Here is a 17311-nt window from a genome sequence, read left to right as displayed (position 1 = left end):
TTATTGGAGCTCACCGTGTGCCAGGCACAGTGGCACAGTGCTGACGAATGGGGACACGCAGATGAATAAAGCGGTACAGCAGGTAGACGTATACCAGATAATCCTGTCTCGGTGTACGCCGGCGCCCTCTGCGAGCGCAGAGCGAGCGGCGAGCGAGGGCGGGACCGCCTAGGGCTCTGGAGGTGGAGACCGCAGCGCCCAGGCTCCGAGGCCGGGAGTGTGACGCTAGGACGCATCACAAAGGCAGCGTTGTGAGGATGGTGACGCCGGGGGTGGAGGGCTGGGCAGGCGGCCCGAAGAGCCGGGAGGCGGGGTGGCACCCCCACCGTGAGAGCGAGGCGCTCTCTGTAGGCGGCAGGCGGCGACACAGGTAGCCCGTTTTCCTCTCCTCCCTCTTCTCGCCTTCCTTAGGCCACATTTTGTGTGTGTTATCGCTGTTCTGAGTCTTTCCAAGCCCCCGATTTCCGCCCCTTCTCCCGCCAAACCCTGTCCAGGCCAGGCGTGTCAGTGTCTTCGCGGAAGACTGTCCATAAAGTTTTTCTTCTTCTTCTCGTTTTCGGCGCCCTTCCTTCCCTCAAGTACCGCGAGATCTGGCGGCGCGGCTACCATGGCGCAGGCGTTTGAAGGCCCTGAGGCGGTAGCGACGTTGGAGACAGCTATGCCGGCGGAGCGTGCGGCCGTGCAGCTGTCGGTCCCGGCGCCAAACCCGGGGGCCGTGCGGAGCCTGCGGACCGCTCACGACGTCGGCGGCCCGCGAACCCGCACGGGGGACGTGCTGCTGGCGGAACCGGCGGACTTCGAGTCGCTGCTGCTGTCGCGGCCGGTGCTGGAGGGGCTGCGGGCGGCCGGCTTCGAGCGGCCCTCGCCGGTGCAGCTCAAGGCCATCCCGCTGGGGCGCTGTGGGCTTGGTGAGGGCGGGGGTGCCCGGAGAGGCCGGGGGGAGGGGGCGGCGGTGGCAAGGAAGGGGTGCTGAGGAGCGGCGCTGGCGGCTCGGCCCGCGGCTTTGACGGGAAGAGCGCCGGGTGGAGGGCTTGGCCTGGGCCCAGCGCTGCACGCCCACGGGCCTCAGTGTCCTCTTTTGTACAACAGAGGCTCAGTATTGAATTGAGGATAGTTAAGGCCTTAACAGACTGACGAACGGTTGTAAGTTTGAGAAGATAGAAGGTAGGGAGATTCAGGGTCGAGGCATGTTTCTGAGTATGGCCTCATGTGATTTGATAGTTAACTAAAAATGGAAGTGCCAACTAGTTGATCTCTGGAGACCCTTTTAGTTCTGTGATTTCATGTTGGTACCCAAGCTTCTTGAGTCAGTAGTATCTGGTGATGTATATATTTTTTTCTTCTCAGATTTAATTGTTCAAGCTAAGTCTGGCACTGGGAAAACCTGTGTATTCTCTACCATTGCTTTGGACTCTCTTGTTCTTGAAAACTTAAGTACCCAGGTGAGTTTAGCTCAGAGGCCCCGGAGGAGGGTGTGTATGTGGATTTTACCACAGGTCAAATGAAATACCAGTACTTCTTTGGAGATAGAAATGAATTTGATGAATGAATGAGTTACACCATATGAAAAGTATAAAAGTAAAGTAGACATTAAGGCCACTGAGTGGTGGTGTAGATGGTGACCGAAGATACATTATTAATGTTAGAAGTTTGGAAATATTACTACACGTCTTAAATAGAGTGTCATGTCTGTTCATTTTGTGATTACTTGAGAATAAGATAGACATTCTTTATTCTTTTACTTGCTGACCAGATTGTGGTGAGATTTAGCATTTGATCTGATTGATAGTAATGTGGAGCTCTGGGTATTGCTGGTAACTTGCAGCTCTGTGAATGCGTCATATTGATTGCCTGCCTATCTTCTGGGTTCTTTTCTAGTAGGTCTAAGACGGCTTTACCCAAATTAACAGATTTGGGTTTGGAGACCATTTCTTCAACAAAGATTTGTTGAGCCCACATTATGCAAAGATGAATCAGATATGATCCCCATAATCTTACTTTGTGGTTTAGTAGTTAGGACAGACTGTATTTCAAGTTCTCAGTTATGTGTATTTGATGATGACTCTTCAACAGTGGTTTTTAACACAGATACCCATAGTAGGTGTCTGTAAAGCTTGAGTCTTACCTTATACCTGCCAAGTCCTCAGTGATGCTGCACATGGGAAATCCTTCTACTTCCAAGTACCTGGGCTGTTCTACTTGAATTGAGGTGTATTTGAGAATTTGGCTTCTATTTGGCAGCAGGTCAAATGGCAAAACCCTGAATAAATTCTATAAATAAAATTTTGCTTTTTAAATTTAATATCTTTCTGCTATCAAATTAATACATAATCATTTTTAAAAATTGGGAAAACTCGGGAAAAATAAGGCAAAGAAAAAAAAAGGCCAGAAAACAAAATCTTTGCTACCCGGAAATTGCTAGTAACAGTTTTAGCATGCTTTCTCCTAATCCTTTTTTAAGCAGTTTTTTCTTCTCAGAGTTGAGAACTTCTAGTTTCACTCTCCTCCTCTAGTAGTTATATTCTAAAGTTCCCACCTTGACTCTCAAGGTCTTTCATGACCTAGACCCTGGATCTAGATCTCTGACCCTAATTTTGTCCAACCACATGGACTGCCTTACTGTTCCCTCTTCCTGAAAGTAATCCCCAGGTGTTGCACAGCTAGCTCTACTTGGGGGTGTACATTTAGGTCTCTGCTCAAATGTTACCTCTTTAGGTGCCATTCTTGATTGCTCCATTTAAAATAGAGTCCTTTCCTTTTGTCTCTTCTTTCTCCTTTCCCTATTTGATTTTTCTTCACAATGGGTTTCATTACCTGCCATTATTCATGTTTGTTTATTGTATATCTCATCTTCCAAGAATGAAAGTGCTATGAGAGCAAGGAGTTTGTATCAACTATTGACTACACAGCAACTTGTTGCCTAGCATGTAGTAGGTTCTTATTTAATATTTGGGTAATAGTACATGAATGAATGAATGGAATAATTTCCCTTATCATTTAAAATGATCATTTAAATGAAAAATAGTCTACCATGTTATAAATGTGCCAGTCATAGGTTTTTATTCCACTGACTATAAAGAGTTTATTTTATGATTTTTTAGATTCTGATCTTGGCTCCTACAAGAGAAATTGCTGTACAGATACATTCTGTTATCACAGCCATTGGAATAAAAATGGAAAGCCTAGAATGTCATGTCTTTATTGGAGGGACTCCATTATCACAAGACAAAACTAGACTTAAAAAGTGTCATATTGCTGTTGGATCTCCTGGTAAGATATCAATGTCTGTTCATAACTGGGGCTTTTAAGGACCTAAACACTTTTAATGTAACAATAAGAAAATGGGAATCTTTGAAAACTACGATAGTTATTTTGAGATTAGAAATTAAGAGCTTTAGACCAGTGAGGTATAGACAGGTGACTGGATTACCAACAGAATTGATGTAATCTCCACTCCTAAGAATGTTTAAGAACATGTATGAGGTAGGCCTCTAAGATGAGGGGTGAGATGCCTTTCAGGAATCCCTCCTTAGCCATGGACTGGAATTATTCTTTGCTTCTCTATTAATCAGTCAGCAATCAGAATCAGAATCTAGCATTCAGTGCTTTACCATCCAAGTCTTTTGATAGGAATAGTGTTTATTTTCCATATTTATTGGTGATAGAATATCAGGGACAAATAATGGATTCAGGCATCAAAATTCAAGATTTCTAATTTGTGGTTTGGGGTGTGAATGCATACTAATGAGGGTTGGGTTAGGAAAGTTAGCAGTGTACAATGATTAAGTAGAGTAACAACACTGACTGAGATTTGCATAAGTTCAGTGCATCATGAATATTTCATTATGTTTTTTCTGGAATTTAGGCAGAATTAAACAACTGATAGAACTTGACTACTTGAACCCAGGCAGTATACGTCTCTTTATTCTTGATGAAGCAGATAAGCTTTTAGAAGAAGGCAGCTTCCAGGAGCAAATAAAGTAAGAAAAATAACTAACTTGACTATTAAAATATGCCTCAAAGTACCTATCTTTAGCTTTTCCAGTTAGTGATTACTGTCTGAATTGTTTCCATAGTGTGTTTTTTCCTTCTCTTCTACAGTTGGATTTATTCTTCTTTGCCTGCCAGTAAACAGATGTTGGCCGTATCAGCTACTTACCCTGAATTTTTGGCTAATGCTTTGACAAAGTACATGAGAGAGCCCACTTTTGTAAGACTAAATTCCAGTGACCCAAGTCTCATAGGTGTGTATGGAGATGCTGATTTACCTACATTACTGGTTTGTTGGTGATATTCTGGAGCTTTCCCTTGCTCAGTTGGCAGTTGCTTTCATATTTGCTATTAGGATATAGCAGATATGTTTGTTTTAACAGAAGACTGTTCTTTGTAGGTTTGAAGCAGTATTACAAAGTTGTCAATTCATACCCTTTGGCACATAAGATTTTTGAGGAGAAGGTTCAGCATTTACAGGAACTGTTCAGCAGAATTCCATTTAATCAAGCCTTAGTCTTTTCTAATTTGCACAGCAGGTAATGTACCTTAAAAGGCCATCTGGGGAACTTTTGAGGATAGGTGTGGGGCAATATTTGTAAAATTTATAACCCTCCATGTTATTTTTCATAGAGCACAGCATTTGGCTGATGTCCTTTCTTCTAAAGGCTTTCCTGCTGAGTGCATTTCAGGTAAGTTCATCTCTTTAATCTTTGTTTAGTATCCTGACTTGAAGCCTTTCTAAATCAGAAGGAAGCAATATACTTCATGAATTGTCTTAAGAGTGTAAGGTTATAATGAGTCTTAAAAGTAATGGAAATTTCAGGTTTATTTTTCACTGGGATTTGAAATATTAATATCCTTGTGTTTTAAGAAGTAACTTGGTATATAATAAAATAGAAAACAGGAGTTAGAGCCATGAAGAATTCAACAATTTTATAAAACAAAGTTTGTCTTTGTCATCTTAAGAAAAAAATATTTTGCTTTTTTACACAATCATTGTAAAAATGATGAGAATTTCCAACTGAACTGACTCTTTTATGGTCTTCTGGTCATTTTTGACACAAAGCTAAGTAATTATTGCTGGCCTAATAGGAATGAAAGAGTTAAAGGAATTTTTGATCAGCTGAGATCCTTTTTCGAACTTTGATTCATACCACAGCTTAGTTTTTAACCTATTGTTTAGTCACAGTTATCATGAGATACTAGGGAGGCTATTTTCTAATGGACTAATATTTTGACTGTAGATCACACTTAACCACCCGATTTACAAACATCTGATTGAAGCACTCTTATCTTGCTAAGACTTGTTATACCTCATCTGTAATTTTGCAGATACAATGTTATATCTGCAGGTATAGCCTAGTTGCCATTTAAAGTTGGTTTTTGAATTTCAAGTTGATTGCCTAATTAATTTCAAGTTGATTGCCTAAACCATATTTTAAAAGGTTCTGACTTTAGATCTTAACCTACATTTGCATATAAGGACAATTCACTTAAGTTGGTCTATTTTCAAAGTGTTAAGCCTGGGAGTTATGATTCCTGCTTTTTGTGGATTTGATAAATGTGTATTAGCTTGTTTTTGTATGACTTCTGTTTTGGGGCTTTTTAGGCAACATGAATCAGAGTCAGCGTCTTGATGCTATGGCTAAACTGAAGCAGTTTCACTGCAGAGTCCTCATTTCCACAGATTTGGTAAATTTCCTGTTCAGTTTGGGTGACTAATCCATCTTGACATATGTTCTGTTAAGATGTACAGATTTCATCTATTGTTTTTTGTGGGTGTATCTGACAAGAGTACCAGAAGATATTTGTCTTCCCAGTGCTGGGGGTTATGCTTTGTTTAAAGTCTTTTATATTTTTATATTTATTCTTAAAATTAGTCATTAGAAATGAATTTCCTTTTCCTTTGTTCCTAAATATCAGCTTGTTCTTGTTCTTAATTTGGCTCTTTTGGTTATACTAGAATAATATAGTGTGCATTGGTACCCATTTACAGTTTAATGCAAACAGTTGCTCTCTCCTTCTATTCAAGACTTCCCGTGGAATTGATGCAGAGAGGGTGAATCTGGTTGTAAATCTGGATGTACCATTGGATTGGGAGACCTATATGCATCGGATTGGCAGAGCTGGCCGTTTTGGTAAAAAAAACTTGCTTTCTTTTTATTTTTATTATTTTATTTATTTTATTTTTATTTTTGCTATCATTAATCTATAATTACATGAAGAACACTATGTTTACCAGGCTCCCCCCCTCACCAAGTCCCCCCCCACACCCCACTACAGTCACTGTCCATCAGCGTAGCAAAATACTTGCTTTCTTTTTTTTTTTACAGGCAAGCTGTATTTTATTGAACTTCACAGATGTTTTTTACAAATTGAAGGTTTTGAGCATTGAGGAAGTCTATTGGCACCATTTTTCCAATGGCATTTTCTCACTTTGCATCTCTGTGTTACACTTTGGTGATTCTTACAATATTTCAAACTTTTAAATTATTATTAAATTTGATACGGTGATCTGTGATCAGTGATTACAACTCAGTAAAAGCTCAGATGATGGTTAGTATTTCTTTTATTTTTATTTTTTTATTATTTTGGCATCATTAATCTACGATTACATGAAGAACATTATGTTTACTAGGCTCCCCCCTTCACCAAGTCCCCCCCCACATACCCCTTCACAGTCACTGTCCATCTGCATAGTAAGATGCTGTAAAATCACTACTTGTCTTCTCTGTGTTGCACAGCCCTCCCCGTGCCCCCCACACAGTATACATGCTAATCGTAATGCCCTCCTTCTTTTCCCCTGCCCTATCCCTCCCTTCCCGCCCATCCTCCCCAGTCCCTTTCCCTTTGGTAACTATTAGTCCATTCTTAGGTTCTGTGATTCTGCTGCTGTTTTGTTCCTTCAGTTTTCCTTTGTTCTTATACTCCACATATGAGTGAAATCATCTTGTCTTTCTCCACCTGGCTTATTTCACTGGGCATAATACCCTCTAGCTCCATCCATGTTGTTGCAAATGGTAGGATCTGTTGTTTTCTGATGACTGAGTAATATTCCATTGTGTATGTATGTACCACATCTTCTTTATCTATTCACCTACTGATGGACATTTAGGTTGCTTCCATATCTTGGCTATTATAAATAGTGAAAACTTGCTTTCTTTAAGGGCAACAATCTGTAATGTGACAGGTGGACTTGGAGTGTCATTTATGTGAAAATTTACTACTGAACATTCCCTCTGTGCTTTAGGTACTTTGGGACTGACAGTGACCTACTGTTGTCGGGGAGAAGAAGAAAATATGATGATCAAAATTGCCCAGAAATGTAATGTCAATCTTCTTTCTTTACCAGGTATATCTTGTCTGTTCATTTTGCAGTCAAGGTAATAGTGATATTGATGTGAGACCTAATAAAAATAATAACTAACAGATGTGTTGGGTACTATTCCAAGTACTGTATGTATGTTAACTCATTTAATTCTCACCATAATCCTATTAGGTTTTTGCTGCTTTTTGTAGATAAGGATATTGAGGCATAAAGTAATTTGTGTAAGGGCTTAGACCTAATAACTACCAGGGAGAGAATTACAAGCTCACTATTGACACATGAAAAGTGAAGAATATTTTACTGTTGTATTAGCTTCATATTTTAGTTTGTAGCTATGAAATTTGCTTGTATTCATATATATAAGGGAGCATATACTTCATCTGTAATGTCACTGTGAAGGTAATTCTTGCCATACTCTCTTTTTTGTTACCATGGGAAAGGAATAGTTTCCTCTAATTTTGAAGTATTTTGATTTCGGTGAATCATTTGTCAAGCTGTTTTTTTTCAAGTGCTATCTTGGAAGCAATGCAATTTTGAAACTATTAAAGTTTCTCTTGAAATTAAAAAAAAATCCTAAAAAGCTCTTGTATGGAAATATGGTTCATTTATTTATTTATTTTTATTTCTTTTTTTTTTTTTTTTTAAGGTATCATTGATATTCACTCTTATGGAGGTTTCACATGAAAAACATTGTGGTTGCTACATTCACCCATATTATTAAGTCCTTCCCATACCCCATTGGAGTCACTGTCCATCAGTGTAGTAAGATGTCAGAGAGTCACTACTTGTCTTCTCTGTGCTATACTGTCTTCCCTGTGACCCCCTCTACACCATGTGTACTAATCATGATACCCTTCAATCCCCTCTCCCACCCCCTCCCCTTTGGTAACCACTAGTCCTTTCTTGGAGTCTCTTGAGTCTGCTGCTGATTCGTTCCTCAGTTTTGCTTTGTTGTTACATTCCATAAATGAGGGAAATTATTTGGTACTTGTCTTTCTCCATCTGACTTACTTCACTAAGAATAATATCCTCTAGCTGCATCCATGTTGTTACAAATGGTAGGATTTGTTTTCTTCTTATGGCTGAATAGTATTCCATTTTGTGTATGTACCACTCTTTATCCATTCATCTACTGATGGACACTTAGGTTGCTACCATATCTTGGCTATTGTAAATAGTGCTGCAATAAACATAGGGGTGTATATGTCTTTTTGAATCTGAGAACTTGTTTTCTTTGGGTAAATCCCACCAGCAGTGTAGGAGGGTTCCCTTTTCTCCACATCCTCACCAGCATTTGTTGTTCCTAGTCTTTTCGATATTGGCCATTCTAACTGGTGTGAGGTGATATCTCATTTTGGTTTTAATTTGCATTTCCCTGATAATTAGTGATGTGGAGCATCTTTTCATGTGTCTGTTGGCCATCTGAATTTCTTCTTTGGAGAATTGTTTGTTCATATCCTCCACCCATTTTTTAGTAGGATTGTTTGCTTTTTGGGTGTTGAAGCATGTGAGTTCTTTATATATTTCGGATGTTAACCCCTTGTTGGATATGTCATTTACAGATATATTCTCCCATGCTGTAGGATGACTTTTTGTTTTACTGATGGTGTCCTTTGCTGTACAGAAGCTTTTTAGCTTGATATAGTCCCATATGTTCATTTTTGCTTTTGTTTCCCTTGCCCGAGGAGATGTGTTCAGGAAAAAGTTGCTTGTGTTTATTTATATTCAAGAGATTTTTGCCTGTGTTTTCTTCTAAGAGTTTTATAGTTTCATGACTTACATTCAGGTCTTTGATCCATTTTGAGTTTACTTTTGTGTATGAAGTGAAGACAGTAATCCAGTTTCATTCTCTTGGATGTAGCTGTCCAGTTTTGCCAGCATCAGTTGTTAAAGAGGCTGTCATTCCCCCATTGTATATACATGGCTCCTTTATCGTATGTTAACTGACCATATATGCTTGGGTTTATAGCTGGTCTCTCTATTCTGCTCCATTGATCTATGGGTCTGTTCTTGTGCCAGTACCAAATTGTCTTGATTACTGTGGCTTTGTAGTAGAGCTTGAAGTCGGGGAGCATAATTTCCCCAGCTTTATTCTTCCTTCTCAGGATTACTTTGGCTATTCGGGGTCTTTTGTGGTTCCATATGAATTTTAGAACTATTTGCTCTAGTTCATTGAAGAATGCTGTTGGTATTTTGGTAGGGATTGCATTGAATCTGTAGATTCCTTTAGGCAGGATGGCCATTTTGACTTAATTCTTCCTATCCATGTGCATGGGATGTATTTCCATTTATTGGTATCTTCTTTAATTTCTCTCATGAGTGTCTTGTAGTTTTCACGGTACAGGTCTTTCACTTCCTTGTTTAGGTTTATTCCTAGGAGTTTTATTCTTTTTGATGCAATTGTGAATGGAATTGTTTTCTTAATTTCTCTTCCTGCTAATTCATCGTTAGTATATAGGAATGCAACAGATTTCTGTGTATTGATTTTGTATCCTGCAACTTTGCTGAATTCAGTTATTAGTTCTAGTAGTTTTGGGGTGGATTCTTCAGGTTTTTTTATGTACAGTATATCATGTCATCTGCAAACAGCAACAGTTTAACCTCTTCCTTGATAGTCTGGATGCCTTTTATTTCTTTGTGTTGTCTGATGGCCAGGACCTCCAGAACTATGTTGAATAAAAGTGAAGAGAGTGGGCATCCTTGTCTTGTTCCTGATCTTAAAGGAAAAGCTTTCAGCTTCTCACTGTTAAGTATGATGTTGGCTATGGGTTTGTCATATATGGCCTTTATTATGTTGAGGTACTTGCCCTCTATACCGCCGTTTTGTTGAGAGTGTTTATCATGAATGGATGTTGAATTTTGTCAAATGCTCTTTCAGCATCTATGGAGATGATCATGTGGTTTTTGTCCTTATTTTTATTGATATGGTATATGATGATGATGGATTTTCCGGTGTTGTACCATCCTTGCATCCCTGGAATAAATCCTACTTGACCGTGATGGATGATCTTTTTGATGTAGTTTGGAATTTTATTTGCTGATATTTTATTGAGTATTTTTGCATCTATGTTCAGGGTAATTGGTCTCTAATTTTCTTTTTTTGTGGTGTCTTTGCCTGGTTTTGGTATAAGAGTGATGCTGGCCTCATAGAATGAGTTTGGAAGTATTCCCTCTTCTACTTTTTGGAAAACTTTGAGGAGGATGGGTATTAGGTCTTCACTAAATGTTTGATAAAATTCAGCAATGAAGCCATCTGGACCAGGCATTTTGTTCTTAGGTAGCTTTTTGATTACCAATTCAATTTCGTTGCTAGTAATTGGTCTGTTCAGATTTTCTGTTTCTTTCTGGGTCAGCCTTGGAAGGTTCTATTTTTCTAGAAAATTTTCCATTTCTTCTAGGTTATCCACTTTGTTAGCATATAATTTTCATAGAGTTCTCTAATAGTTCTTTGTATTTCTATGGTGTCCATAGTGATTTTTCCTTTCTCATTTCTGGTTCTGTTTATGTGTGTAGACTCTCTTTTTTTCTTGATAGGTCTGGCTAGGGGTTTATCTGTTTTGTTTATTTTCTCGAAGAACCAGCTCTTGCTTTCAATGATTCTTTCTGTTGGTTTATTCTTCTTGATTTTATTTATTTCTGCTCTGATCTTTATTATGTCCTTTGTTCTACTGACTTTGGGCCTCATTTGTTCTTCTTTTTCTAGTTTCATTAATTGTGAGTTTAGACTATTCATACGGGATTGTTCTTCTTTCCTGAGGAAAGCCTGTATTGCATTATCCTTCCCCCTTAGCATGCCCTTCACGGCATCCCACAGATTTTGCGGAGCTGAGTTATTATTGTCATTTGTCTCCATTTATTGCTTGATCTCTGTTTTTGTTTGGTCTTTGATTCATTGATTATTTAGGAGCATGTTGTTAAGTAGTGTTGGGGCTTTTTGTTTTCTTTGCATAATTTATTTCTAGTTTCATACCTTTGTGGTCTGAGAAGCTGGTTGGTACAATTTCAGTCTTTTTGTATTTACTGAGGCTCTTTTTGTGGCCTATTATATGATCTATTCTTGAAAATGTTCCACGGGCACTTGAGAAGAATGTGTATCCTGCTGCTTTTTGGTGGAGAGTTCTGTAGATGTCTGTTAGGTCTATCTGTTCTAATGTGTTGTTTAATGCTTCTGTCTCCTTATATTCTGTCTGGTTGATCTGTCCTTTGGAGTGAGTGATGTGTTGAAGTCTCCTAAAATGAGTGCATTGCATTCTATTTCCCCTTTAATTGTTAGTTTCACATATGTAGGTGCTTCTGTGTTGGGTGCATAGATATTTATAATGGTTATATCCTCTTGTTGGACTGATCCCTTTATCATTATGTAATGTCCTTCTTTGTCTCTTGTTACTTTCTTTGTTTTGAAGTCTATTTAGTCTGATAAAAGTACTGCTACTCCTGTTTTTTTGTCCCTATTATTTGCAAGAAATATCTTTTTCCATCACTTCACTTTCAGCCTGTCTATGTCTTTGGGTTTGAAGTGAGTCTTTTGTTGGCAGCATATAGATGGGTCTTGTTTTTTTATCCATTCAGTGGCTCTATGTCTTTTAATTGGTGCATTCAGACCATTTACATTTAGGGTGATTATCGATAGGTATGTACTTATTGCCATTGCAGGCTTCAGATTCGTGGCTACCGAGGTTTCAAGGGTAAGTTCCTTACTATTTAACAATCTAATTTAACTCACTTAGTATACTATTACAAACACAATCTAGAGGTTCTTTTTTTTTTTCCTCCTTTTTCTTCCTCCTCCATTCTTTATATATTAGGTATCATGTTCTGTTTTCTTTGTCTATCCCATGACTGACTTTGGGGGTGGCTGATTTGATTTTGCATCTGCTTAGTAATTAATTGGTCTACTTTCTCTACTGTGGTTTTATTCTTCTGGTGATAGCTATTTAGCCTTAGGAACACTTCCATCTATAGCAGTCCCTCTGAAGTACACTGTAGAAACGGTTTGTGAGAGGTAGATTAATCTGGAAATTGTTTAATCCCGCCTTCAAATTTAAATGATAATCTTGCTGGGTTGAGTATTCTTGATTTGAGGCCCTTCTGCTTCAGTGCATTAAATACATCATGCCACTCCCTTCTGGCCTGTAAGGTTTCTGTTGAGAAGTCTGATGTTAGCCTGATGGGTTTTCCTTTGTATTTTCCTTTGTATTTCCTTTGTTTCCTGATCTTATTTCTCCGTCTGTTTTTAAATAGTCTTTCCTTATCCTTGATCTTTGCCATTTTAATTATTATATGTCTTGATGTAGTCTTCCTTTGGTCCCTTGTTTTGGGAGATCTGTGTACCTCCATGGCCTGAAAGACTATCTCCTTCCCCAGATTGGGGAAGTTTTCAGCATTTAACTCCTCAAAGACAATTTCTATTCTTTTTCACTCTCTTCTTCTGGTACCCCTATAATGAAAATATTGTTCTGTTTGGATTGGCCACACAGTTCTCTCAATATTCTTTCATTCTAGAGGTCCTTTTTCCTCTCTGTGCCTCAGCTTCTTTGTATTCCTCCTCTCTAATTTCTATTTCATTTACTGTCTCCTCTACTTCGTCTAATCTGCTTTTAAATCCCTCCATTGTATGTTTCATTTCAGGTACTGTATTTTTGAACATTTGTATCTCATTCCTGAATTCCTTCCTGAGTTATTGAATATTTTTCCGTATCTCTGTGAGCATGTTCATGATTTTTATTTTGAAATCTCTTTTGAGAATATTGATGAGTTCAGTTTCACTTGGCCCTCTTTCTGGTGTTCGTGAGATTTTGGTTTGAACCAGGTTCCTTTGACCTTTCATATTTGTAGCTGGCACCCTCTAGTGCCCGGAAGCTCTACTCTCTGGAGCTGCTCAGCCCCTGGAGTGATGGTGGGGATCGCAGGAGAGTGGTGTTGGTGCCTTTTGGGAGTAAAGAGGTCCTTTCTGCTTCCCGGCTGCAGTGCCTGGCTCTACTGCCAGGGCCAGTGGGGAAGCCTGTATGCTTCTGCATTTGTAGCTGCCCATAGGCAGGGCTGCCCTCTGGCTGGCCTGGTGCAATGGCGGGGGCAGCTGATTTGCAAGCTGGTGCTGGCTGGGAGGAAGGTGCAGCAGGCTGTGTATCATGGTGGGGGGCCTTGGAGCTGCATAGCCAGCCAGGGAGATGGAGCGCCTGAAGCTCCTAGAAGTTCCCAACCTGCTGGGCAGTGTGCGCCTGGATAGTTTTGTCCACCTGTCCTTTCTCCTGAGCAGCAAGCTCTATGCAATCCTTGCCCCTTTAGCAGCCCTCCTCCTGTTAGGAAGTCTGTCAGACTGCCCGCCTCTCTTTTGTCTCAGAGTGGCTGGGTGTGGATCCCTGTTTTCCACAAACTGCTGGAATCTCAGTCTCTCCAAGTATTCTGTCTTAGCTTTCCAACCCCACTAATCTCCAGAGCACCATGTAATGTAGGTTTGTGCTTCCAGAGCAGATCTCCAGGGGTGGGTGTTCAGCAGTCCTAAGCCTCCACCCCCTCCTCACTCCATTTCTCTTCCTCCCTCCAGTGAGCTGGGGTGGAGGAAGGGCTTGGGTCCCTCCAGATCACGGCTTTGGTACTTTACCCTGTTCCTTGATGTCTGCTGGTTTCCCCAGGTGTAGATGGTGTGCCGCAGCCTTCTTTCCTGTTGCTCTTTCGGGATTTGATGTATTTGTTTTATTTTCATATATGTGGTTCTAGGGGGAGGTTTCTATCTCACCTCTCACACTGCCATCTTTAGTCTATATCCAGTTTATTTGCTATATATGTTAATCTATATATTTTAGTGTGTGTGTTTATATGTATATACATAGTGTATATTTTTATAGTGCATACATGACCTTTCAGAACATGGGGTGTGTAATTACTGAATAAATATAACAGTGAATATTATTAATTTAACTCCTTCAGGGATTTTTACAAAGCTAGATAAAAGCACAAGTCTGGGAGTCTTGTGGATTTCAGTAGTTCTGATTTTGTATTATCTCATTTTGTATTCTTTTTATAGATATCTTTAATTGCTCTAAGCTTATGTCCTGATTGACAAAATACTTGTTTTTAGAGTAGATGGTCTGTAGGTACTCTTACCAGTTCTAAGACTATATTGTGTTAATTCTCTGTATGAGTCTGTTGGTGATCTGTCAGATGATTATAATGTGGAAAAAAAATTGAAAATAGGTGGAAGAGGATTAAGACTTCTGGTAGGATTCTGTGTCATAGCATTCATTTAGTGATAAAAATGAAATTTGCCTTTGGATACTGGAAAATGGCATATTTGGATCTTTATGTTTGCAGAGCCTTGAAATAATGGGAAAATGACATTCATGGTGTTAAGATCTATATTGGACTGGGAACTTGTGTGACAACAGACTGTTCAGATGAGTTGCCTAGGGCAGGGTAGGAAGGAAATGGGCCTGTACCATAGGTCTAGGTAAGCAAGTGGGATCTCCTTAATAGGAATCAAATTTTTAGTCAGAGGGTCTATTCAGCAGAGAATCACGAGCCCAGCTGCAGAGAGTGGATCCAGTGGATGAGTAGAGGGGTGCATATCTGTGGAGTGCCAATGCAACACAGGCGAGATGTTTGTAAAGCAAGGGTTGGTATGCTTTGTCTGCCTGAGGGGAAAACTGACTACAGTTAGAAAAGGTGTGAGTGTGAGGTGGAAGCAAATTGTCAAGACCTGGATAGAATTGGAAATTTGGAGAGTTAGAGGCGGGAACATTTTTAAAACTTACAAGTGCCATTGCTACCACAAATCTTTTCAGCCCTCTAGCTTTTTCCCCTGAAGAAAGTTTTTTCTTCACTGTTGAGGACAGTGGTTTCTTTCTGTTGGGGTGTATGGTGGCAGATTTACTTGGGTACAGGGTTATAGTTATAATATTTCCGGTTGATAAGCTGTGGAGAGCACAGTCCATTTTCAAATGTCTTGTTTTGCTGTCTCCAATAGTGAGATAAAGGGGAGGGATTGGGGAAAGGGAGAGGAGAGAAGGTGGGAGAATAGTTGAAGACTTGGACCTTGTCTCTATTTCACTCTTTCCCAGTCAGGCTGGAGGGGAGGGGTCGGGTGGGGGATATTGCTTGTGAGTATGGGATCAGTCTTGAGTATTTTTGGTCAAATTTCTTTGCTGCAAGGATTGCTTAGGTCTTTTTTTTTCCTTTTTGCTTAGGTTTCTTAAAATATGTTTCTTAAGCTTCTCAGTATATTATTAGTATATATTTTGTTTCTTGACCTTATTTGACCATGGAAACTTTATGAAATCACTCAGAAAATGCTGGTCTAGAGCAGCTCAAGAATTCTAATACTTTTTATTCCTTTTATGTAGATCCCATTCCTCCTAGTCTGATGGAAGAATGTTTGGACTGGGACGTGGAGGTTAAAGCTGCTATGCATTCATATGGCTTAGCAAGTGTACCTACCCAGCCCCAAATTCAAAAAATAGAGAGAACCTTTCAAAATCAGAAAGCTCATGGGAACCACATGGCTTCATCTGGAAATACTTCTGTATCTGCACTATCAGTCATATCAAAACATAATACCAAACAAAAGCTCCCTGTGAAAAGTCACTCAGAGTGTGGAGTCACAGAAAAAATACCACCAAAAGAACTGAGCTGTGCCATACAATTGGAAGAGCAAATGAAGAATCCTGTTCAGACTTCAGTTGAAAACTCTACCAACGGTCATCACCAGGTCAAAGAAGCTTTACCTGTGTCACTCCCCAAAATTCCTTGTCTGTCTTCCTTTAAAATCCATCTACCTTGCACTTTGACTTTTGCGGAATTGGTAGAGGACTATGAACACTATATTAAGGAGGGGTTAGAGAAACCTGTGGAAATTATCAGGCACTACATAGGTGCTGGGGAGCAGACTGTGAACCCTCAAAACGGTTTTGTGAGAAATAGAATTACTGAAGAGAGTGTGCAGATATTGGCAAGTAGTCAGTCTGGCGACTCTGAGAGTGACAGTGATTCTTATATCTCAAGGACTTCCTCCCAGAACAAAGGAAATAAGTCATACTTGGAGGGTTCTTCTGACAGTCAGCCGAAAGACTCGGAATCGGCTCTTATGGATGGCCATATTTCTCCAGAACAGCCTCTGAATGGAAATGACACCCCTAATCTTGAGTATCAGGAATCAACTGAAATCCAAATAAAGGCAAGGCATGAAGAGGGCGCTAGCCAGAGAGCTAAGCAGAGCCGGAGAAACCTTCCCAGGCGAGCTTCCTATCAATTGCAGTCAGAACCCCAGGAGGATGGTTGGTATGACTGCCATAGGGAAACACACCCAAGTTTTTCTGATACCTATCAGAATTATGAGGAGTACTGGAGAGCTTACTACAGGGCATGGCAGGAAAACTATGCTGCTGCCTCTCAGTCGTATTATTGGAATGCTCAGAGGCATCCAAGTTGGATGGCGGCCTATCACATGAATACCATTTATCTACAAGAAATGATGCGTGGCAACCAGTGATTGTAGGCTGTTTCACAGACCATCCGGAAATACCAGCAAGTGATGCCTTTGTATAAAATATCCTCGTTGACTTCTAGTGGAATGACATAGAGTGGCATTTTTGAGGACCTTGAATGTTCTTGAGGCTTTCCACTGGGACACATTTATTTTTCAGATTGTTTTAACAAACTGACTTAGGTCAGGTGCAGTATCTTTTTTTAAGAGACTACATGAATCAGATTCTTGAAAGAAAATATTGGAGATACAGAGCTAAAGGTCCCAGAATGCCATTTTTGTAAGCCATTCCCAAAAAAAAGGCTATGCCACTGCTTGCTTAAAAAAAATAAAACAGCTGACATTTGAAAAATACTGTTTATTCTGTGGAGTTCTTTACAAAAGGCTTGGATTGTATTTGCATAGATGGTGTTCCTGTAGAAATTTGTAGCCTGGTAGATCACAAAATCCCTTTTCCTTTTAGGTTTAGGCAGGAAGGAATAAATATTGCTTTAGACTTTAAAGCATTGGTT

The 17311-nt window shown here is 39.8% G+C and overlaps 1 protein-coding gene across 1 annotated transcript; it reads left to right on the top strand.

The window, feature by feature from the left end:
* Positions 1 to 369: 369 nt before the first annotated feature.
* DDX20 (DEAD-box helicase 20) lies at positions 370 to 17151 on the top strand. The gene is made up of 11 exons (XM_057500540.1): positions 370 to 908; positions 1348 to 1442; positions 3102 to 3270; positions 3866 to 3980; positions 4102 to 4244; positions 4391 to 4529; positions 4624 to 4682; positions 5603 to 5685; positions 6026 to 6131; positions 7244 to 7345; positions 15661 to 17151. The coding sequence occupies exons 1-11, from the start codon at positions 608 to 610 to the stop codon at positions 16803 to 16805; spliced, it is 2457 nt and encodes an 818-aa protein (XP_057356523.1). The 5' UTR covers positions 370 to 607; the 3' UTR covers positions 16806 to 17151.
* The last annotated feature ends 160 nt before the right edge of the window (positions 17152 to 17311 follow it).

The sequence above is a fragment of the Manis pentadactyla genome, chromosome 4 (assembly GCF_030020395.1).
Source record: "Manis pentadactyla isolate mManPen7 chromosome 4, mManPen7.hap1, whole genome shotgun sequence".
Classification (NCBI taxonomy): domain Eukaryota; kingdom Metazoa; phylum Chordata; class Mammalia; order Pholidota; family Manidae; genus Manis; species Manis pentadactyla.
Note: the sequence above shows the minus strand (reverse complement) of the source record. Positions and strands in the feature narration are given on the sequence as shown.